The sequence below is a fragment of the Ascaphus truei genome, chromosome 13, assembly GCF_040206685.1.
Source record: "Ascaphus truei isolate aAscTru1 chromosome 13, aAscTru1.hap1, whole genome shotgun sequence".
In the NCBI taxonomy this organism is placed as follows: Eukaryota; Metazoa; Chordata; class Amphibia; order Anura; family Ascaphidae; genus Ascaphus; species Ascaphus truei.
Genome location: NC_134495.1, coordinates 34,600,027 through 34,624,623, shown reverse-complemented (window position 1 = coordinate 34,624,623; position 24,597 = coordinate 34,600,027). Strand labels below are relative to the sequence as shown.

General features: G+C 49.4%; 1 protein-coding gene across 5 annotated transcripts; it reads right to left on the bottom strand.

The window, feature by feature from the left end:
* Nucleotides 1–1,121: 1,121 nt before the first annotated feature.
* RNF212B (ring finger protein 212B) lies at nt 1,122–24,597 on the bottom strand. Of its 5 annotated transcripts, none has more exons than XM_075569048.1 (16): nt 24,526–24,597; nt 14,033–14,134; nt 10,225–10,277; nt 9,940–10,014; nt 8,308–8,423; nt 8,160–8,220; nt 7,973–8,004; nt 7,701–7,747; nt 6,515–6,557; nt 5,953–6,010; nt 5,477–5,534; nt 4,892–4,925; nt 4,382–4,497; nt 2,788–2,849; nt 1,372–1,415; nt 1,122–1,277 (listed from the first exon to the last, which is right to left on the bottom strand). In XM_075569048.1, exons 2-16 carry the CDS (start codon nt 14,130–14,132, stop codon nt 1,256–1,258), a joined length of 921 nt encoding a protein of 306 aa, XP_075425163.1. In that variant the 5' UTR covers nt 14,133–14,134; nt 24,526–24,597; the 3' UTR covers nt 1,122–1,255. The 5 variants fall into 5 exon arrangements, with proteins under 5 accessions (XP_075425163.1, XP_075425166.1, XP_075425165.1 ...); XM_075569051.1 differs by having other exon boundaries at nt 5,477–5,531; XM_075569050.1 differs by having other exon boundaries at nt 24,537–24,582.

Here is a 24,597-nt window from a genome sequence, read left to right as displayed (position 1 = left end):
CCTCCTTATACCACGTCTCCCCAGTGTTCAGGTGACCGCTGCCCCGTCACATTGTATATCTACTTGTTCTAGAGCTGGGGGCGGCCAACCCCGGTCCTCCAGGGCCACCAGCCGGTCAGGTTTTCAGGATATCTCCGCCTCGGAACAGGTGGCTCAATCATTGAAGCCGGGATATCCTGAAGACCTGCTGGTGGCCCCTGAGGACTGGAGTTGGCCTCCCCCAGCGCAGATATCTGAACGTGCATCTTGTTTGTGACCCGCCCTTTATTTTTTTTTAGTATAATTTATATCTGTTTTCAACATGCATGTTAATCTGATTTCTCTGAATCTTGACACACGATTGCTGCAAGTTCCAGGAGCACACACACCACCTGTACACAACAAATAAATAAACATTGTGGATTTACGGTTGGGGGGAGGGAGGTTTCTGCATCGTTTGCTTTAAAACCGTTTAGAAACGTACAGCACCGGGTATATCGTTGTACAGCGAGATTGCTCCAGCCTAGAAAGGGTTATATGGTCGGTACCCTCTTTCTTTTGGATAACCCTGTGTGGTTTGACCAGTCTTCGTACTCCTGGAGGTCGCTACGTAGCTGCGTTCAGTTTGCATGCACCCGGGCTCTCATTATATACAAACACATGGCCTTGTTTTCAGCCTGTTAATCTGAGCGGCCGGATCTCACCTTGGACGTGGGCCGGTGTATGCGTTTGCGCAGTCGGAATTTTGTTAACGGTATATGAAAAGTACATTTTGAAGTGATACACACTCTTTTTAGCCACGAGTTGTCTATTAAAGGTAAGATTTCTGGTCCACAAAGGTCCTTTCTCCGGGAAGGTTTGTTTACCTGAAGGAACCTTTGTGATCCTGAGAGCTTACACTCTTTTTAGCCATGAGTGAGCGATTTAAAAAGGTATCACTTTAAATGTACTTTTCTTCGTTTATCCCACGGACTACTACGCTACCATCCTGTGGCATGATATACTCTGTACCACTTTTTGTAGTCACAAAATGATACGGAGCATACCTGCTGCCACGGGATGATAAAGTGACAGAACAAAGCCACGGAGTCTGTCCCTCACATAGCGACACGCTGAAGGGACTCACAACTGGCGCATGCAGATAAGTGAGCATCACGTTTATTAGGAGTGTAGAGTTGAGGGGTAATCGGTGTTGAGATGTACATGGGGGGGGGGGGGCGCGGGCGTTTGTCCTTCACGTTGATTAACGACGGAGGCGGCTTGGGAATACGGACGTCTAACCGATTGTGTCTGGGATTCTTGGGGAAGAAACAGACGAGGTGAGATACAGAACAGACTATTATTACATGGAAATAACATACCCACTTCTGGTGAAGGGGGGACTGTACTTACCCTCGGGAGTGATGGGATCCAGGTGTTCTCGGGGTGAAAGTCAGCTGTAAGAGAGGTAAGAAGTCCGTACGCTTACGAGGTGAGCATGGGAAACATGGTAACGCAAGCAGTCACGTCGTACAGGCCTTAAAAAGTACTCGCTGCAATCAGGAAGTGTTTTGTACGGTAAACTATATGGGGAGATGTATGTGTAAGGACCTTTGTAGTGGCAGCGCACGGCGTAATGTTCTTTGAGCGCGTCCAACCGCGTGAAATTTTAACATATTTGAAATTGTTGTTGCTGCGCAACGGCCAAAACACATGAACGGTTCAGCCAATGAGGGCGAACTGCTGCCGTGACATCACGGCGCCCGATGCCTCCAGCGCAGGTTTCGCGCAAGTGACGTCAAGCGGACACGCGTGTGCACTGAAGCCACAACTATAAAAGGGGCCCTAGAGTTTTCTATACCTGATGTAAGTTGGGAGTCGCCTCCGACCGGGTGTGTCTGTGACACAAATACGTGAGACGTAGATCCGGAGAAGGGAGCGACGCTTTCCTTGCTCCCGGAGATTAAAGTACTGGGCTGAGGCCCATTTGGGAATCTGGGCCAGAGTTTGCTACATCTCACAATCTGCGTGTCTTGTAACTACTCGACATTTCCCACATCACAAGATGACACACACGGCACAAAACTGTGCGCAAACCCTCTACACAAGGTGAATATGACCCAGTTTGTGCCCCCACGTTTGCCAGGACACATCTTGTCCAATGTGTTAGCCCTGCAGCACGTATCGGGTTTATACGCTGATAAATATCACGCGTCCCTACAGCTCCTCGGGCGCCAGGGACGGTATCTGCTGCGATGGAGCTGCACAGGGTCCATGCTTCTCAATGGGACCCCCCCGAAGCGTTCGTCCTTAGATGCAGAAGACAGTAAGCCTTGCTACCTCTGTATATACACCCTTAGGCTGAGATTATACCGAGTACGGCAATGTGCGATGCTGTGACGTGCACAAGCACATTCTTTGGCGCACGCGACTGCAAGGGAGACAAGGTTGATCGGAAGACTCTGATTGGACGTTTGCATCACGTGATACGGCTGTCACCAGATGGCAACAAATTTAGAAATCTCTTCCACAGCCTCCCGCTTTGCAGTATGGCGCGGCGCGACCGTCGCCATAGGTATGAACACTTTGGTTTTATCATATTTATTTTGGCGCCGCTCGACGAGGGCGATTTTTCTGGTATCACGGCCTTATAATGAGGCATGTAGTGAAGCAGATCTGTGTGATGCGAGCTAGCATGTCCGATTTTACAGGTTTGCTATGCGCACAATCTCGGCCCCGTCATTGCCTGCAACAACCGAACGGCAAGCTTCAGATACACCTGAAAGACGTGTAATTCAGGATCCGGCGGCCCCTGGACGTTGCACACACCTGAATGGCCCGTAGGCGGTCCGTGCTGCTCCCCGGGGTAACGCTGGATTCCCTCCGATCACCTGCAGGGAGAGGCGTGGGACATGGTGTGGGGTTATTTGCGTTGCTGCGCACTGTGCTATTGTGTATAACCGACTGTGTTTCTAGACTGAGCTTATTTTATTAAATGTTCGATGGTAAAAAGAAATGTATCTTCAGGTTTCTGACTATTTATGTAGCAGAGTTGTGTCAGTGTGAGGGCCCGGCGTTCCCCGTGTGGGAATATGTAGCAGAGTTGTCGGTGTGAGGGCCCGGCGTTCCCCGCGTGGGAATATATAGCAGAGTTGTGTCGGTGTGAGGGCCCGGCGTTCCCCGCGTGGGAATATGTAGCAGAGTTGTCGGTGTGAGGGCCCGGCGTTCCCCGCGTGGGAATATGTAGCAGAGTTGTGTCGGTGTGAGGGCCCGGCGTTCCCCGCGTGGGAATATGTAGCAGAGTTGTGTCGGTGTGAGGGCCCGGCGTTCCCCGCGTGGGAATATATAGCAGAGTTGTGTCGGTGTGAGGGCCCGGCGTTCCCTGCGTGGGAATATGTAGCAGAGTTGTCGGTGTGAGGGCCCGGCGTTCCCCGCGTGGGAATATGTAGCAGAGTTGTCGGTGTGAGGGCCCGGCGTTCCCCGCGTGGGAATATGTAGCAGAGTTGTGTCAGTGTGAGGGCCCGGCGTTCCCCATGTGGGAATATGTAGCAGAGTTGTCGGTGTGAGGGCCCGGCGTTCCCCGCGTGGGAATATGTAGCAGAGTTGTGTCAGTGTGAGGGCCCGGCGTTCCCCATGTGGGAATATGTAGCAGAGTTGTCGGTGTGAGGGCCCGGCGTTCCCCGCGTGGGAATATGTAGCAGAGTTGTGTCGGTGTGAGGGCCCGGCGTTCCCCATGTGGGAATATGTAGCAGAGTTGTCGGTGTGAGGGCCCGGTGTTCCCCGCGTGGGAATATGTAGCAGAGTTGTGTCGGTGTGAGGGCCCGGCGTTCCCCGCGTGGGAATATGTAGCAGAGTTGTGTCGGTGTGAGGGCCCGGCGTTCCCCGCGTGGGAATATGTAGCAGAGTTGTCAGTGTGAGGGCCCGGCGTTCCCCGCGTGGGAATATGTAGCAGAGTTGTGTCGGTGTGAGGGCCCGGCGTTCCCCGCGTGGGAATATGTAGCAGAGTTGTGTCGGTGTGAGGGCCCGGCGTTCCCTGCGTGGGAATATGTAGCAGAGTTGTGTCGGTGTGAGGGCCCGGCGTTCCCCGCGTGGGAATATGTAGCAGAGTTGTCGGTGTGAGGGCCCGGCGTTCCCCGTGTGGGAATATGTAGCAGAGTTGTGTCGGTGTGAGGGCCCGGCGTTCCCTGCGTGGGAATATGTAGCAGAGTTGTCGGTGTGAGGGCCCGGCGTTCCCCGCGTGGGAATATGTAGCAGATATATAGCAGAGTTGTCAGTGTGAGGGCCTGGCCCCTATAGATTTTGGATTGGGTTTTATCTGCTCTGCGTCCGTTTGCTTCTCCCCACAATGTATCCATCTTCTTGCCCGCTGGCCATGATCACCTGCGTAACAGGCAGGGCACATTCCTTGGCCATATTTAGTTACCTGAGTATATTCGGGGAGTGCTTCTATCCGTGTGGGTTTGTAGCCGGTCCACAGAGTCCGTTGACTGCTCCCCCAAGAAAGGGAAATTCACCATGGATGATGAATGTGAAGGGAAGCTACAAAAACAGAGGAGGCGAGTTCCACATCACCGACATTATCCAACGCATTTCACAGCCACGGGGCTCCTATCATTGTGACCTCGATAACATAGCCCGGGACATCATTTTAGCCTCATGTAATGTCCCCCCCAAACACTACTGATATGGTAGGTAATAAAAAGACACACGATACACCACTAATCTGTTCAGTGAGCAAACTGTAACCGTATCAAACACTGGCTACGTCAGAAGGTCCTGGCGGGGGTCTGGAAAAATGTTACATACTCAAGTGGCCCCTCCCGTTCCATGTAACCGTGTGTTCCCCACAATGCACTCGGAATCGACTGCCCGTATAAATATATACTGCCGGGGGGCAATCTCTCCCACAATTAGCGAGGACGGTTTCTCTTACCGATATGGCCCGCTGTGTCCAGACATGGGCGACCCTGTAATGAAATTCAGTCACTATGTTGTGGACACCTAGAAATGAACATTACATTTGTGATCTACTGTAACACTAAAAGGGGTCCTGCTAGCGCGCCTGACAGAAAAGAATGAGAACGGCTAGCTCTTAACTTACTAATTATTACCGGTATATCATTAATCCACCATGTGAAACTGCAAGAATCCCTAAATCAAGTGGAAACCGAACCCCCATTTTAGCCGCACACCCAGACCGATCATCTTGTCTTACTATGTGTCATTTGAAAGCTTAAATTTTTAATTAGGTGATGTTTTGTTTTTTAAACTAAATGATGAGTTCAAGTGTGTGCCTGTGAATTATAGAAACCACGTGGCCAGCACACGATATCTGTACCGTGGTTCGGACTTCTGACCTTGTTTCCTGCACCGTGTTGCCATGGAGCTACTCTACACAACTGCAGTATCGGCTAAATCTGTGTTTGGGCATTTAGCTTTTCTCCCCCTACATATCGGTCCTACCTTTCCTTACCCCCCACCCTTCTGCCTCCCCCCATCCTCCCATCTTCCCCCTCACCGTGACTGGGCGTTATCGGAGTGGTCCTGTCCTGCACTCTGCCTGTGGATGCCGACTGCTGGAGACACAAGGGGACGTATCCAGATATTACCCAAGGGAAAACCTTCAAAGTTTTCCTTATACCACCTCACCCTTAAACTACAGACCCGGCATGTGTGCTGGGCCCGAGATCTTGGGAGACCATGATTTTTATGGCTTTGTGCCCTGTCTGTTCTAGGATGGGGAATCCATTACTGAGCCGCCCTTCTTGGTGACAAAGGTCTGAATATATTCCTGCTAAGGATCAGGACGTGGGGACCCGTCACAATTCTTCTCTTCTGTCTGCAGGACTTTAATGATGGATTCCTAAGCCTGTCCTGTATCCCCCAAGTCTAACATGACATGTCCATCATTTAACCATTACGAACCAACTCTCCCAGAGATGGGAGGGTGTGGAGTGATTGTTTTTAGTGTTTTTCTTGGAGAGAGAAACTTACACTCCGTTCCCCCGAGCGGGACACTCGGTACGGGATCGAATCCACGGAGGATGAACGGCTGGAAAGAAAAGGCACAAATTATACCTCCCTGATAGTATCCTCCCTCCTTACCAACCCGCTCTGCCAGTCTCTTACCTTACCAAACCTGCGGCTATCTCACAATCCTGGCACCTTTCCCTGTGCCCGCTCTGCCAGCCCTTTACCTTACCACCTGGCTGCGTAATGTCCCTGTCCCTGCTCTGCCAGCCCCTTACCTTACCACCTCACTGCATAATGTCCCTGTGCCCGCTCTGCCAGCCCCTTGCCACCTGGCTGCGTAATGTCCCCGCTCTGCCAGACCCATACCAACCCAGCGGCTATCTCACAATCCTGGCACCTTTCTCTGTGCCCGCTCTGCCAGCCCCTTACCTTACCACCTGGCTGTGTAATATACCTGTGCCCGCTCTGCAAGCCCCTTGCCACCTGGCTGCGTAATGTCCCCGCTCTGCCAGACCCATACCAACCCAGCGGCTATCTCACAATCCTGGTACCTTTCTCTGTGCACGCTCTGCCAGCCCCTTACCTTACCACCTGGCTGCAGTGCTGAGAGCTGTGCCGGGGTGTAACTAGAAGATAGAAGCACAATTACGGCATTGACCAGAGTTGTACAGATGCTTCACACGCAGGCCCATGTTTACTAAGCCACGCTATTCAAGAAACCAGAAGATGTCTGTGGCTCCGTTATCCACACACAACATTTTTATTTATAGCTTGGTTTTATTTCCACCACATCTCTTTGCGCTGTTTTTATCCTTATATTGGCTGTGTCCTGTTTTCTATTTGTACGACCCAGCCCACGCGGGGGTCTCTATTACCCACCGATATTCTTGTGTGTCCCGTTTTCTGTTTGTATGACTCGGCCCGGTCAACTTGGGTGTCTGTTACCCACCAATAGTCTCATGTGACCCGTTTTCTGTTTGTACGACCCGGCCCAGTCCACGCGGGGGTCTCTGTTCCCACAGATATTCTCGTGTGTCCCGGTTTCTGTTTGTACGACTCGGCCCAGTCCACGCGGGGGTCTCTGTTACCCATCAATATTCTCGTGTGTCCCGGTTTCTGTTTGTACGACCCGGCCCAGTCCACGCGGGGGTCTCTGTTACCCATCAATATTCTCGTGTGTCCCGGTTTCTGTTTGTACGACCCGGCCCAGTCCACGCGGGGGTCTCTGTTACCCACCGATATTCTCGTGTGTCCCGGTTTCTGTTTGTACGACTTGGCCCAGTCCACGCGGGGGTCTCTGTTACCCACCGATATTCTCGTGTGTCCCGGTTTCTGTTTGTACGACTCGGCCCAGTCCACGCGGGGGTCTCTGTTACCCACCGATATTCTCGTGTGTCCCGGTTTCTGTTTGTACGACTCGGCCCAGTCCACGCGGGGGTCTCTGTTACCCACCGATATTCTCGTGTGTCCCGGTTTCTGTTTGTACGACTCGGCCCAGCCCACGCGGGGGTCTCTGTTACCCACCGATATTCTCGTGTGTCCCGGTTTCTGTTTGTACGACTCGGCCCAGCCCACGCGGGGGTCTCTGTTACCCACCGATATTCTCGTGTGTCCCGGTTGTACGACTCGGCCCATTCCACGCGGGGGTCTCTGTTACCCACCGATATTCTCGGCCCGTTCCTATCTCTACACCTTGCGACCTTGTGTAAAGAAGTTATGTATCTGTGAGGCTCTGGCAGGCTTCCACACACACAACACGCATCCTTTACCTGTCTGAGTGGGAGAGGTGATAGCCACGGGACGTGGCGTGCAGGACCTGGTGGGAGAGAAGCACAATAAGCTGCCGTCAAGCTCTGCACAGGGAATGAAGCCACGTTCTGTGCAGATCTAACGTGGAACATAGTTACAGCATCTCCGCACCGAGCTGTTTCCCCTCTCGCCACAGAGGGGCGCTCTAACACGTATAACAGCGCAGACTTGCTTTCCACAGCAGCTAAATACAGGGCACTTCCCAGCAATAAGCACTGACAACGAGTCTTACCGGCTGCTACTCTGCGACCTGCTCAGTGAGCCCTGGAAAGAGACAAGGAGAAGAGTCGGTAGGAACAGAAAAAGCAGTAACATGAATATGTGATGGTAACCCATGTGTATGGGCGTGGGGTAACACGGCTATACCTCTGCCCCCTTCCTACCGGAGCGGCCCGGTAGGTCTCGGGCCCCCTCCTCACCTTCAGGAGGCTGACCAGCGACCTGAGCTCTGTGTTGTCCCTCTTTGTGGCTTTCAACTCCCTAAGGAAAGGGAAGGAACACGGCTATTAATGTGTGGAGACGCACGTGTGTGACATCCTGCGTAGTCATGTCTGTATGTTTCAATACCTCTCTTGGTTGTCAATCTTTAGTAGCGCCTCCTGCAATGCATTCTGGGTCTTAGAAAGGTGCTGCTTGTAGAAAGCCATGGTGAGGTCCCCCTGCTGCTTCTGAAAACTCCATACCTGTGAGGAAAATCACAGACACCTATAGGGAACTGTCACCCTACACACCCACACCTATAGGGACCTGTCATCCTATAGACTGCTATAGAGACCAATGTCACCCGATGCACACCCATAGGGACCAATATCACCCTATACACACACCTATAGGGAAGGGCCAATGTCACCCTATACACACCTGTATGGAACGATTACATTGTATACATGCCTATAGGGACCAATTTCAACATATACACACCTATAAGGGTCAATGTCACCCTATACATACCTAGAGGGAGGGACCAATGTCCCCCATTACACACTTATAGGGGCCAATTACATCGTACACATGCATATAGTGACCGATGTCACCCTATACATTCCTATAGGGACCAATGACACACGTAAACATGCCTACAGTGACCAATGTCCTCCGATACACATCTACAGGACCCAATATTACACAATACACATGTACAGGGACCAATGGGACCCTATAATCCTGTATAAGGACCAATGGCACCAATATACACCTATAGGGCCCAATGTCCTCCGATGCACACATATAGAAGCCAATGTCACCAGATACACACATACAGGGGCTAATGGCACCCGATATACACCTATAGGGACCAATGTCAACATATACATGCCTGTAGAGACCACTGTCCCCAAATACACACCTACAGGGACCAATATCACCTGGTACACACCTATAGAGACCACTGTCAACAAATACACACCTGTATGGTCCAATGTCAACCTATACAAGAATATAGGGACCACAATCACCAAATACACACTATAGGGTCCAATAACACCTGATACATGCCTATATGGACCAATGTCACCTGATACATACCTATAGGGTCCACTGTCACCAAATACACACCTATAGGGACCACTGTCACCCAATACACACCTATAGGGACCAATGCCACTGCAGTAACACATGCATCTGTGTGAACTCATGCAGACTCCCTTCACATCTTCAGATGTTAATCATGTTCTGCCTCTACCTGCCACTTATCTATGTGTGGCCTTGAACAGTAATTGTATCTCAGAGCAGCTCACTTTATACTACAGTAATTGAACAATAACACTACCTGCATATGGTCAAACTACTTCCCATGTAGTCTTGTGTTTGGGCCGCACATCTCAAAGGTTACCAGCTTTTCATACCCGCTGGGCCAACCAAGGAGCAGACGTACCGAAATATCCAGGCTCACTCACTAACCCCTTCCTCTTTATGTGATAAGGTCCCCAGCTTGGGGGGGCTAACCCGTTGTTATCAGAGGCACTGACTGGGAGGTTGAGCAGGTTATCTTTTTATATCACAGACAGAAATCCATCTGGAAGACTTTGCAGGAGCATGGGAACCCTCATGAGGTAGAATTCACGATCCTCATATCATCACCGTTTCAGGCGCCCATCCCCATGTCTACAAGGTGTGCATGTTCTGCCTGTAACTCGGCATGCAGGGCCATCTCCATGTATTCGTCCCCCACAGGGACATTCATGTGTCTGAGAAACGCACCTGGGCGATGTGATCAAAGTACTTCTGGGCTGTCTCCTTCAGGCCTCGAAAAAAGATCTTCTCTTGTGGCTTGAGCTAAAGAGGACACAGTGACACAAAAAACAACGGCTCACAGGGGGGTAGTCGTGCTGGGCAAACTGTGTGTGTCGCTGTTTGTGTTTGTAGAGATCAGAATGCATCCTTATCTCTCTTTGTCCCAGGTCAGCATTAACAGCGATATATATGTGCTGTCACATGTGTAATTGGTCCATTTCCCAAGTACCAGAAACCCGTCCCCACACTCACATTCTCTGATAGTGCCAGGTATTTGCAGGCCGTCCTGCAGACGCTGCAATAATCTGCGCAAGGAGACAGAGGAGACCACGTTAGCCATTAACTGCCTATAAGTGCCGGCTCAAAGGGCTGGGGGCAGGGTTCACATCCAATTCAGCAACCTCCGCAGAGCGTAACAGGTGTGATGGGGGGGAAGAGGGATGTGTTTCAGTATTGTACATGCATTCTCCCGTACTTTGCTTATAAGAACAACACAATCTGCTATTATTACCAGAGTGTGAGCTCTTCGGGGCAGGGACTCCTTTCCCTAATGTCTTTGCTGTATGAAGTGCGTATTCCCACGGCGTCCCGTCTGTCACTGCCGTAAAGCGCTATGTGCATGGGTGGCACTATAGAGATATACATCCATGTGCCCCGTGAGAAAGTCGACTGGAGCAGCCCATATCTTCTTTAATCCTCCAATCCTCGTGTAATGGACGGAGGGTGCAGATGTGAAAAAATACATGTAATACCCCCCCCCCCCCCAATCGCACAGCTCGGACAAACCCCACAAGGACCGAGACAAGAGGGGGGTTGAGCGTTGACAATGGGGTCCTAGAGGTTTCTGTTGGTGAGCTGACCAAGGCGATGGAAACAAAACATCGGAGGACCTTTTTCTTATTGCTCTGGTAACGGGAGCAAATATTTGCAGAACGTGACATTGTTTGGGAAGGTAAAAAGGCTTCAGTTGTAGTCACTGTCCCGTGTAATCCTGTGCAGATGGATGTCTTTATTTATATAGCTCCGTCCAGGTACAGAGCGCCTCACAGCAGTAATGCACGGGACATCATGATATAACATATAATGGGAAGAAGCGCTTCAGATATAAAGGTAACATTTAGGAAAAGAAGTCCCTGCCCAGAAGAACTTACAATCTAAGTGGTAAAGCGCATAAGAGAGGGCACTGGGGCACGACTGCTCGTGAGGGCGCTGGGGCACGACTGCACGTAAGTGAGGGCACGGGGGCACAACTGCATGTAAGTGAGGGCTCTGGAGCACGACCGCACGTAAGTGAGGGCACTAGGGCATGTAAATGAGGGCACTAGGGCACGACTGCGTGTAAGTGAGGGCTCTGTGGCACGACTGCACGTAAGTGAGGGCACGGGGGCACAACTGCGTGTGAGGGCTCTGGAGCACGACCGCACGTAAGTGAGGGCACTAGGGCATGTAAATGAGGGCACTAGGGCACGACTGCATGTAAGTGAGGGCTCTGTGGCACGACTGCACGTAAGTGAGGGCACGGGGGCACAACTGCGTGTGAGGGCTCTGGAGCACGACTGCACGTAAGTGAGGGCACTAGGGCACGTAAATGAGGGCGCTAGGGCACGACTACGTGTAAGTGAGGGCTCTGGGGCACGACTGCACGTAAGTGAGGGCTCTGGGGCACGACTGCACGTAAGTGAGGGCATGTAAGTGAGAGCGCTAGGGCACGTAAGTGAGGGCGCTAGGGCACGACTGCGTGTGAGGGCTCTGGGGCAGAACAGCGTGTGAGGGCGCTGGGGCACGACTGCACGTGAGGGCGCTAGGGCACGACTGCGCGTATCTGAGGGTGCTAGGGCACGACTGCGCATGAGGGCACGACTGCGCGTAAGTGAGGGCACTAGGGCACAACTGCGTATAAGTGAGGGTGCTAGGGCACGACTGCTCGTGAGAGCACGACTGCTCGTGAGAGCACGACTGCACGTGAGGGCGCTAGGGCAGGACTGCACGTGAGGGCGCTAGGGCACGACTGCATATATGTGAGGGCGCTAGGGCACGACTGCATATATGTGAGGGCGCTAGGGCACGATTGCATATATGTGAGGACGCTAGGGCACGAGTGCATGTAAGTGAGGGCGCTAAGGCATGACTTCAGGTAAATGAGGGCACATAAGTGAGGGCACGTAAGTGAGGGTGCTAGGGCACGACTGCAGGTAAGTGAGGGCGCAAGGGCACGACTGCAGGTATGTGAGGGCACAAGGGCACGACTGCAGGTATGTGAGGGCGCCAGGTCACGACTGCACGTGAGGGCTCTAGGGCATGTAAAGTGAGGGCGCCAAGGCACAACTGCATGTGAGGGCTCTAGGGCACGTAAGTGAGGGCACGTAAGTGAGGGCGCCAGGGCACAACTGCATGTGAGGGCTCTAGGGCATGACTGCATGTAAATGAGGGCTCTGGGGTACGACTGCGTGTAAGTGAGGGCTCCGGGGCATGACTGTGTGTAAGTGAGGGTGCTAGGGCACGACTGCACGTAAATGAGGGCACGACTGCATGTAAGTGAGGGCACGACAGCAGGTAAGTGAGGGCGCTAGGGCACAACTGCAGGTGAGGGCACGACTGCATGTCAGGGTGCTAGGGCACGACTGCAGGTGAAGGCGCTAGGGCATGACTGCATGTAAGTGAGGGCGCTAGGGCACGACTGCAGGTAAGTGAGGGCACGATTGCAGGTAAGTGAGGGCGCTAGGGCACGACTGCCTCCCTCATCAGCATTTAATCAACTCAGCCACATCAGCATTTCTTCAGGCTGCTTTCCCTCCCCCGCCCCGGCACGGAGAAACCAGCACAGACAACTGATAAGAAAGAGACCTTCGCCTGGGAATCTTAGTAAGCTCAAAACCCAAAGCCACCTCCTCATACTGTATATATATACTGTATATATTGCTTTCTGTCACTTTGCGGGCTACTGGGACAGTGGCCTCAAATATACAACAATAGACAAATGATTTAGTTCAGCACTATCTGTGTAATCCGGTTTTTGTTCTCATAAGTATGGGTCATTTAGTTCAACCCTTCGGCCAGGACATTTCAAAGGCCAGTCCCTCAGCAGGACACACACACACACACACACACACCATCAGCAGGTCCTACACAACCAACTGTGTACATGGACAGCAACCTTTGGTGCCCATCGTCATCCACAGGAGAGCGGCTCATATCCTTAAACATAACGGGGTAATAATTCTCCTCCCCATGAAATCCCTTACACGTAACGGTTAATAATCGTCCTCTCCATGAAATCCCTTACATTAGTTCAGCTGAAGTTTCCCGGGGGTTACACAGCCCGAGCACAGGTCATGGAAAGATTATCTACAGGAACCCAAATCCCGTAATCCCCACATTTTCTACTGCAGGGGAGGCCAACTCCGGCCTTCAAGGGCCACCACCAGGTCAGGTGTTAAGGATATCCCTACTTTAGCACAGGTGGCTCAATCAGCGGCTCAGTCAACGACTGCACCTGTGCAGAAGCAGGGATATCCTTAAAACCCGACCTGTTGGGGGCCCTTGAGGACTGGAGTTGGCCTCCTCTGCCCTTAACACCTGACAGAGTAACGAGCAGTTCGTTAACGATATACTAAATGAGACACGGGTGAATCAGCTTCTGTATCCCCGATACCTTGTATCCCCAACGCGATTCGTTGGTGAGAAGTGACGTCGGGACATACCTCTATTCACACTTCTCAAAGCTATTTCTGTATGCAATACTGGTACGTTTAACAGAAAACTGGGACAAGAGAAGTGGATATACAAATACACGCGGGGAGAAAGGAGTCTATACCTCCTGCAGTGCACTCAGACTTTACATATCCCTCTAGGTATACTCTCATCCTCACATACCCACAATCCCCTGCTCACTTCCACACACCCACACCATGTGACACTGCGAACACAAAGAACCTCAGCAAGAGAAGGAAGGCTTGCCTAATGGGATGTTAGGAGGGGTACCCCACCGCACCCTGGGGCAGCCCCCCATGTAACACCTCTCTCTGGTGAAGGGTTATAACATGTGGGTAATGGGCAGGACCTCTGGTGACGCACATCTGGCAGAGGATGTGTCCACAGCTGGTGACGTAGAAGGCGGTGTCCTCTCGCAGGAAGCACAGGTTACAGTGGAACCAGTCCATCCCTGCAAATACACCCCAAACAGTACTCACCGATATATACTGTATATACACAGTGTGTTCACAACTACCTGAAAATACACCCCAAACAGTACTCACCGATATAGACCCATATATATATATATATATATATACACACACAGTGTGTGCTCACAGCTACATCATAACAAGCCCAACAATATACAGTATGATACCTACACATATATATATATACAGTGGTTGACAAATCACCAAAAAATCTACTCGCCACACAAAAAAAATCTACTCGCCACCTAGTACCAAACGTGTGCTGCTTGGGCCAATATTTACTCGCCCGGGGGTTAAATCCACTCGCCCAGGGCGAGCAAATGTATAGGTTTGTCGAACACTGTATATATATATATCCACACACATACATACAGTACACATACACACACACTATACTATAGAAAGATGAAGCATCAGTTGGTGACGGTAACAGGCATGAACGTGGGGACAGAGTCCTAGCATTTGCAGGATGTGAAACCTTCACCATCAGGAATTTATTCTTCAAGAAGAATCCAAATAGAGAATGGATATGGAGTGGACCCAATGGAGTCAGGAATGAAAGGGACTATGTACTAGCTAAGAAAAAACATGAGATTAAAGACTGCAAGGTCCGTAACCGATTTTACACCGCGAGAGATCACTGATTGGTTCGCTGCAGATTACAGCGGCATGGGGCGATGGAAAGAAGAAAACTGATAAAAAAAAAGACAAAAACTTTCATCAAGAATAACGGCCGATTATTTCCACAAGAGCGGAAAGCTGGAAAAGCGCCGGGACACATTAACATACAAGCTGGAGGAACCGCTAAGAAAAACCAGGATAATATCATCTGAAATCAGTTACTGAGGAGACGAAAAGAGTAACTGAGGAGACGAAAAGAAATGAAGCAATCCCAAAATGCAGGAAATTAATATACAGAGCTGTGCGAGGCGATCCCCAAACGTATAACTGAATATACAGAGCCGTGCGATCCCCAAACGTATAACTGAATATACAGAGCTGTGCGATCCCCAAACGTATAACTGAATATACAGAGCTGTGCGATCCCCAAACGTATAACTGAATATACAGAGCTGTGCGATCCCCAAACGTATAACTGAATATACAGAGCTGTGCGCTCCCCAAACGTATAACTGAATATACAGAGCTGTGCGATCCCCAAACGTATAACTGAATATACAGAGCTGTGCGATCCCCAAACGTATAACTGAATATACAGAGCTGTGAGACCCCCAAACGTATAACTGAATATAAAGAGCTGTGCGACCCCCAAACGTATAACTGAATATACAGAGCTGTGCGATCCCCAAACGTATAACTGAATATACAGAGCTGTGTGATCCCCAAACGTATAACTGAATATACAGAGCTGTGCGATCCCCAAACGTATAACTGAGGATGTAAGAGGATGTAACTGTGATATGTGAGGAAGACGATGGAAGATAACAAAAGCTTAAAGAAGACGACGCAGCGACTTGTGATTGGGAAGAAGTCATCACACTCAAACAAGACGATGGATCAACAATAAAGGGCCGTGCACTTATCATAAAGAGAGTTTAGGATTTCTACATGAAATTGTACGGGAACACAGATAATACAGGGTGTGACCCAGCAGAGGACACGCGAGAAGAAACCACCAAGGATGTACCACGTGTCCTTCCAGAAGAAGTGGCAAAGGCGATAATATCCATAAAGAATGGGACGGCTCCCAGGGGAGAGGGAATAACAACTGAAATCTGGGAAGAAGCTGGAGAAGAGAAAATCCTCGCACAAGTCTTTCCATGCGGCTTGTGGAACAGGAACATCCCAGAACAATGGAGTAATGTCAGTTATCCTCAGCCCCAAGAGAGGAGACAGAGACCTCAAGAACTACAGACCAATCAGCCTACTTCCCAATCACTTACAGGGTTTATACGGAGATACTCACTAATCGGCTGCAGCAGTCCCGGGAGTTTCCCAGCCTGGAGAACACGCGGGATTTAGACAATACAATGGATCCCATCCATGTTGCACAATAATTTTTTTCCAAAGTAATGAATACGATCTACTGTACCAGGGATTCAAAGATTACAAAAAAGCATTCAATGCTCTCTATACCTCAGAAGTTTTAAAGGCATTAAGAACCATTAGATTACATGAAGATGCTATTAAAGATAAGTAAGGGAGTGCGGCCGGGAGACACCGTGTCACCAGGATCAGTAAGGGAGTACGGCCGGGAGATACCGTGTCACCAGGGTCAGTAAGGGAGTACGGCCGGGAGACACCGTGTCACCAGGATCAGTAAGGGAGTACGGCCGGGAGACACCGTGTCACCAGGATCAGTAAGGGAGTGCGGCAGGAAGACACCGTGTCACCAGGATCAGTACGGGTGTGTGGCAGAGAGACACCGTGTCACCAGGATCAGTAAGGGAGTGCGGCAGGGAGACACAGTGTCACCAGGATCAGTAAGGGAGTGCGGCAGGGAGACACCGTGTCACCAGGATCAGTAAGGGAGTGCGGCAGGGAGACACCGTGTCACCAGGATCAGTAAGGGAGTGTGGCAGGGAGACACAGTGTCACCAGGATCAGTAAGGGAGTGCGGCAGGGAGACACCGTGTCACCAGGATCAGCGAGGGAGTGCGGCAGGAAGAATCATGTGACCAGGATCAGTAAGGGAGTGCGGCAGGGAGACACCGTGTCACCAGGATCAGCGAGGGAGTGCGGCAGGAAGAATCATTGACCAGGATCAGTGAGGAAGTGCGGCAGGGAGACACCATGTCACCAGGATCAGTAAGGGAGTGCGGCAGTGAGACACCATGTCACCAGCATCAGCGAGGGAGTGCGGCAGGGAGACACCGTGTCACCAGGATCAGTAAGGGAGTGCGGCAGGGAGACACCGTGTCACCAGGATCAGGGCGGGAGTGCGGCAGGGAGACATGGTGTCACCAGGATCAGTAAGGGAGTGCGGCAGGGAGACACCGTGTCACCAGGATCAGGGCGGGAGTGCGGCAGGGAGACATGGTGTCACCAGGATCAGTAAGGGAGTGCGGCAGGGAGACACCGTGTCACCAGGATCAGGGCGGGAGTGCGGCAGGGAGACATGGTGTCACCAGGATCAGTAAGGGAGTGCGGCAGGGAGACACCGTAGAGATGCATGCTGGGTATAACCTGGGGACAGGAAACAGAATAAATGGGTTCAAAACCAAAGAAGTCTGTGACACGATCACACGGGGGAAGAAATTAAAATGGCGGTGGGCCGGACACATCGCAAGAAGAAATGATCATTGTTGGACAACGATGGAACTCGACTGGATATCGAGAGAGATTAAAAGACCAAGACGTTGCCCCAAAGTAAGATGGGAGGAGGAGATGAGAACATGTGTGGGAGCGATGTTTAGAAGAGAGGCTGTAACTGCAGTACCTGGGAGATCATTGGGGAGACTTCATCCAGCAGTGGGAGACACGGGCTGGCGATGATTATTTGTGTGTATGTATCTATATATCTATATACACAGCAAATAAAAATAGCACTTGTGAGTACATTCACATGTCTTAGACAGGTCTGAAACCCTGCCTTTCAACCATTATCACCTAGCATACAGTGCTCCCACTGCAGCAAGGGATTCTGGGAAATGACATGCAAATGAGCTGTGTAATGCAGTGTTGCATAAGCTTATATGGGTTCCAAGTAAAAATGGATTTAAGGCAAAAGGTGACACGGTGTGCTCATTTGCATGTCGTTTCCCAGAATCCCTTACTGTAGTGGGAGCACTATATGCTAGGTCAGGGGAGCGCAAACTTTTTTCCCTGCGCCCCCCTGCCGGCTGTCCCCTCACTCCCGCGCCCCCCCCCCCCCCAACCCCAACTTACCCGCGCTCCGGCGTAATGACGTCACGTTGCCATAGCAACGTGACGTCACATGACCTCGCAGCGTCATTTTGCCGCCGCGTTGCCATGGCGACGCAGGGAGGAAGCCGCCGGAGCCACGGTAAGTTAGGTTTACAGAGGCCCTGCAGCTCCCCGGCACTTAATTTAAGTGCCTTCGGGAAGCGCGCGGGGCCTCTGTAAACCCCGAGCCCCCCCGTCGGCAGTGTCGCGCCCCCCCTGGGGGTCGCGCCCCACAGTTTGCGCACCGCTGTGCTAGGTGATAATGGTGAAAGGCACGGTTGCAGACCTGTCTAATACATGTGAATGTGCTCACAAGTGATATTCTTTATTGGCTATATACTATACGGGGGAGGGTTTTTCGTCACCTTTTCACCCACCATAACTTATCAAAAAAATATATATATATACAGGCATACCCCGGTTTAAGGACGCTCACTTTAAGTACACTCGCAAGTAAGTACATATCTCTCAATAGGCAAACGGCAGCTCACACATGCGCCTGTCAGCACGTCCTGAACAGCAATACTGGTTCCTACCTGTACCGAAGCTGTGCGCAAGCGGGGAGACTATAGAGCCTGTTACTCATGCGTTATTTACATCAGTTATGCCCGTATATGCCGATTGCTGTACAGTACATGCATCGATAAGTGGGGAAAAGTTAGTGCTTCACTTTAAGTACATTTTCGCTTTACATACATGCTCCGGTCCCATTGCGTACGTTAATGCGGGGTATGCCTGTATATATATATATATATATATATATATATATATATACATACATTGGGGAGACACACACACATTATATAGGGGAGGCTTCATACAGCAGTGGGGAGACCAGGGCTGAAGTGATACACACATATACATATACATATAGCTTCCAACCGCAATAGTTGGAAGATAATTGGGTAGGCCTTCATCCAGCACTGACAAGGGCTGAAGATGATGATAAAATATAGAACACAAATATATCTATATATACAGTGTTCGACAAACCTATACATTTGCACGCCCCGGGCGTGTGGATTTAACATCGTGGCGAGCTCCTAGTGGCCCAGACATCACACGTTTGGTACTAGGTGGCGAGTAGATTTTTTTGTTGGGCGAGTAGATTTTTTGGTGATTTGTCGACCACTGTATATATACATATATATTGAAAAGGAGACAAGCCTTCTGTATAGTGTGAGAGATGTATTCTGTATAGATAGATAGTGTGAGATGTATTCTGTATAGTGTGAGAGATGTATTTTGTATAGATAGCTAGAGATATATTCTGTATAAATACTGTAGATAGATATGTATTCTGTATAGATAGCTAAAAGGTGTATTCTGTATAGATAGTGTGAGAGATGTATTTTGTATAGATAGATAGATATGTATTTTGTATAGATAGATAAGAGATGTATTCTGTATAGATAGATAGATATATATTCTGAATAGATAGAGATGTATTCTGTATAGATAGATAGTGTGAGAGATGTATTCTGTATAGATAGTGTGAGACGTGTATTCTGTATAGATAGATAGTGTGAGAGGTGTATTCTGTATAGATAGATAGTGTGAGAGATGTATTCTGTATAGATAGTGTGAGAGGTGTATTCTGTATAGATAGATAGATAGTGTGAGAGATGTATTCTGTATAGATAGATAGTGTGAGAGATGTATTCTGTACAGGCATACCCCGCTTTAAGGACACTCACTTTAAGTTCACTCGCGAGTAAGTACATATTGCCCAATAGGCAAACGGCAGCTCACGCATGCGCCTGTCAGCACGTCCTGAACAGCAATACCAGCTCCCTACCTGTACCGAAGCTGTGCGCAAGCGGGGAGACTATAGAGCCTGTTACAAATGCGTTATTTACATCAGTTATGCACGTATATGATGATTGCTGTACAGTACATGCATCGATAAGTGGAAAAAAGGGAGTGCTTCACTTTAAGTACATTTTCGCTTTACATACATGCTCCGGTCCCATTGCGTACGTTAATGCGGGGTATGCCTGTATAGATAGATAGTGTGAGAGATGTATTCTGTATAGATAGTGTGAGAGGTGTATTCTGTATAGATAGATAGATAGTGTGAGAGGTGTATTCTGTATAGATAGATAGATAGTGTGAGATATGTATTCTGTATAGATAGATAGTGTGAGAGATGTATTCTGAATAGATAGATAGATAGTGAGAGATGTATTCTGTATAGATAGATAGTGTGAGAGGTGTATTCTGTATAGATAGATAGTGTGAGAGATGTATTCTGTATAGATAGTGTGAGAGGTGTATTCTGTATAGATAGATAGTGTGAGAGATGTATTCTGTATAGATAGATAGATAGTGTGAGAGATGTATTCTGTATAGATAGATAGATAGTGTGAGAGATGTATTCTGTATAGATAGATAGTGTGAGAGATGTATTCTGTATAGATAGATAGTTAGAGAGATGTATTCTGTATAGATAGATAGTGTGAGAGATGTATTCTGTATAGATAGTGTGAGAGGTGTATTCTGTATAGATAGATAGATAGTGTGAGAGATGTATTCTGTATAGATAGATAGTGTGAGAGATGTATTCTGTATAGATAGTGTGAGAGATGTATTCTGTATAGATAGATAGTGTGAGAGATGTATTCTGTATAGATAGTGTGAGAGATGTATTCTGTATAGATAGATAGTGTGAGAGATGTATTCTGTATAGATAGATAGTGTGAGAGGTGTATTCTGTATAGATAGTGTGAGAGGTGTATTCTGTATAGATAGATAGTGTGACAGGTGTATTATATATAGATAGTGTGAGAGGTGTATTCTGTATAGATAGATAGTGTGAGAGATGTATTCCGTATAGATAGATAGAGATGTATTCTGTATAGATAGTGTGAGAGATGTATTCTGTATAGATAGATAGTGTGAGAGATGTATTCTGTATTGATAGATAGTGTGAGAGGTGTATTCTGTATAGATAGTGTGAGAGGTGTATTCTGTATAGATAGATAGTGTGAGAGGTGTATTCTGTATATATAGATAGTCTGAGAGATGTATTCTGTATAGATAGTGTGAGAGATGTATTCTGTATAGATAGTGTGAGAGATGTATTCTGTATAGATAGTGTGAGAGATGTATTCTGTATAGATAGTGTGAGAGATGTATTCTGGATAGATAGATAGATATGTATTCTGTATAGATAGGGTGAGAGGTGTATTCTGTATAGATAGATAGATATGTATTCTGTATAGATAGATAGTGTGAGAGATGTATTCTGTATAGATAGATAGTGTGAGAGATGTATTCTGTATAGATAGATAGTGTGAGAGATGTATTCTGTACAGATAGATCGTGTGAGAGAGGTGAGGTGTATAGATAGATAGTGTGAGAGATGTATTCTGTATAGATAGTGTGAGAGATGTATTCTGTATAGATAGATAGTGTGAGAGATGTATTCTGTATAGATAGATAGTGTGAGAGGTGTATTCTGTATAGATAGTGTGAGAGGTGTATTCTGTATAGATAGATAGTGTGACAGGTGTATTATATATAGATAGTGTGAGAGGTGTATTCTGTATAGATAGATAGTGTGAGAGATGTATTCTGTATAGATAGATAGAGATGTATTCTGTATAGATAGTGTGAGAGATGTATTCTGTATAGATAGATAGTGTGAGAGATGTATTCTGTATTGATAGATAGTGTGAGAGGTGTATTCTGTATAGATAGTGTGAGAGGTGTATTCTGTATAGATAGATAGTGTGAGAGGTGTATTCTGTATATATAGATAGTCTGAGAGATGTATTCTGTATAGATAGTGTGAGAGATGTATTCTGTATAGATAGTGTGAGAGATGTATTCTGTATAGATAGTGTGAGAGATGTATTCTGTATAGATAGTGTGAGAGATGTATTCTGGATAGATAGATAGATATGTATTCTGTATAGATAGGGTGAGAGGTGTATTCTGTATAGATAGATAGATATGTATTCTGTATAGATAGATAGTGTGAGAGATGTATTCTGTATAGATAGATAGTGTGAGAGATGTATTCTGTATAGATAGATAGTGTGAGAGATGTATTCTGTACAGATAGATCGTGTGAGAGAGGTGAGGTGTATAGATAGATAGTGTGAGAGATGTGAGGTGTATAGATAGATAGTGTGAGAGATGTGAGGTGTATAGATAGATAGTGTGTGAGATGTGAGGTGTATAGATAGATAGTGTGAGAGATGTGAGGTGTATAGATAGATAGTGTGAGAGATGTGAGGTGTATAGATAGATAGTGTGAGAGATGTGAGGTGTATAGATAGTGTGAGAGATGTGAGGTGTATAGATAGTGTGAGAGATGTGAGGTGTATAGATAGATAGTGTGAGAGATGTGAGGTGTATAGATAGATAGTGTGAGAGATGTATTCTGTATAGATAGATAGTGTGAGAGATGTGAGGTGTATAGATAGATAGTGTGAGAGATGTGAGGTGTATAGATAGATAGTGTGAGAGATGTGAGGTAGATAGTGTGAGATGTGAGGTGTATAGGTATATAGTGAGAGATGTGAGGTGTATAGATAGATAGTGTGAGAGATGTGAGGTGTATAGGTAGATAGTGTGAGAGATGTGAGGTGTATAGGTAGATAGTGTGAGAGATGTGAGGTGTATAGGTAGATAGTGTGAGAGATGTGAGGTGTATAGATAGATAGTGTGAGAGATGTGAGGTGTATAGGTAGATAGTGTGAGAGATGTGAGGTGTATAGGTAGATAGTGTGAGAGATGTGAGGTGTATATAGGTAGATAGTGTGAGAGATGTGAGGTGTATAGGTAGATAGTGTGAGAGATGTGGGGTGTATAGGTAGATAGTGTGAGAGATGTGAGGTGTATAGATAGATAATGCGAGATGTATTCTCCCCCTCCTCCCCTTTCCCTTCCGCCTCCTCTCCTTTCCTCTCCTCCTATCCCCCTCCCTCTCTCCTCCTATCCTGCCCTCTCTCTCTCTCCTCTTATCCCCCCTCTCTCTCATTGTATGCCCCATCTCTCTCATCCTATCCCCTCTATCTCTCTCCTCCTAAATCCACTCTCCTCCTATCCTATTCAACCCCCCTCCTATCCCCCCTCTCTCCTCCTATCCCCTCTACCCCCTTATCCCTCCTCTCTCATCCTATCCCCCCCTCTCTCCTCCTATCCCCCCTCGCTCTCATTCTACCCCCCTCTCTCTCATTCTACCCCTCTCTCATTCTACCCTCTCTCTCCTCCTATCCCCCTTCTCTCTCTCCTACGCACATCTCCTTCCTATCCCCCTCTCTCCTCCTATCCCTTCTCTCTCCTCCTTCCCCTTCTCTCGCCTCCTCTTCCCCCTCTCTTCCCGACACTCCTCCTCTCCCCTCACTCTCTCCTCCTCTCCCCCTCACTCTTTCCTCCTCCTCTCCTCCCTTCACTCAATCCTCCTCTCCCCCCATTTTCTCCTTCCCCCTCACTCACTCTCTCCTCCTCCTCTCCCCCCTCACTCTCTGTTCCTCTCCCCCTCCTCTCCTCCCCTCACTCAATCCTCCTCTCCTCCCCTCCCTCAATCCTCCTCTCCTCACCCTCTCACTCTCTCCTTCCCCCCCTCACTCTCTCCTTCTCCCCTTCACTCTCTCCTTCCCCCCCTCTCTCCTTCCCCACCCCCTCTCTCCTTCCCACCCCCTCTCTCCTTCCCCACCCCCTCTCCTTCCCCACCCCCTCTCTCCTTCCCCCCGCTCCCTCACTCTCTCCTTTTCCACCCCCCTTGCTCTCTCCTTTTCCCCCTCGCTCTCTCCTTCCCCCTCCCCCTTCTCCCCCTCACTCTCTCCTCCCCCCACTCACTCTCTCCTTCCCCACTCACTCTCTCCTCCCCATCACTCTCTCCTTCCCCCCCACTCACTCTCTCCTCCCCCCCACTCTCTCCTTCCCCCCCACTCACTCTCTCCTTTCCCCCCACTCACTCTCTCCTTTCCCTCCCCACTCTCTACTTCCCCCCCACTCTCTCCTCCCCACCACTCTCTCCTCCCCCCCCACTCACTCTCTCCTTTCCCCCCACTCACTCTCTCCTCCCTCCATTCACTCTCTCCTCCCCCCCACTCACTCTCTCCTTCCCCCCCTCACTCTCTCCCCCCCTCACTCTCTCCTTCCCCCTCACTCTCTCCTCCCCCCCCTCACTCTCTCCTTCCCCCACCCTCTTTCGTTTCCCCACCCTCTCTCTCTCCTCCCCCCTCACGCTCTCCTCCCCCACTCACTCTCTCCTTCCCCCCCCCCCGCTCCCTCACTCTCCTTCCACCCCCCCCCCGCTCCCTCACTCTCTCCCCCCCTCGCTCTCTCCTTTCCCCCCCTCACTCACTCCCCCCTCCATCCCCTCACTCACTCCCCCCTCCATCCCCTTACTCACTCCCCCCTCCATCCCCCCTCACTCACTCCCCCCCTCCATCCCCCCTCACTCACTCCCCTCTCCATCCCCCCTCACTCACTCCCCTCTCCATCCCCCCTCACTCCCCTCTCCCCGCCATGCCCCTTCACTCACTCCCCCCTCACTCCGTTTCCCGCCTGCGCGGGGGCCGGGTCACGTGCTTTATCTTCCCGCCCCAAATATAAT

Coding starts and splice junctions, on each gene's coding strand:
- RNF212B (XM_075569048.1), bottom strand. CDS start 14,132: ATGGACTGGTTCCACTGTAACCTGTGCTTCCTGCGAGAGGACACCGCC. Junction 8,221..8,307: donor AAGATTGACAACCAAGAGAG/GTATTGAAACAT, acceptor CCCTTTCCTTAG/GGAGTTGAAAGCCACAAAGA. Junction 6,558..7,700: donor CACCTCTCCCACTCAGACAG/GTAAAGGATGCG, acceptor TCTATCTTCTAG/TTACACCCCGGCACAGCTCT.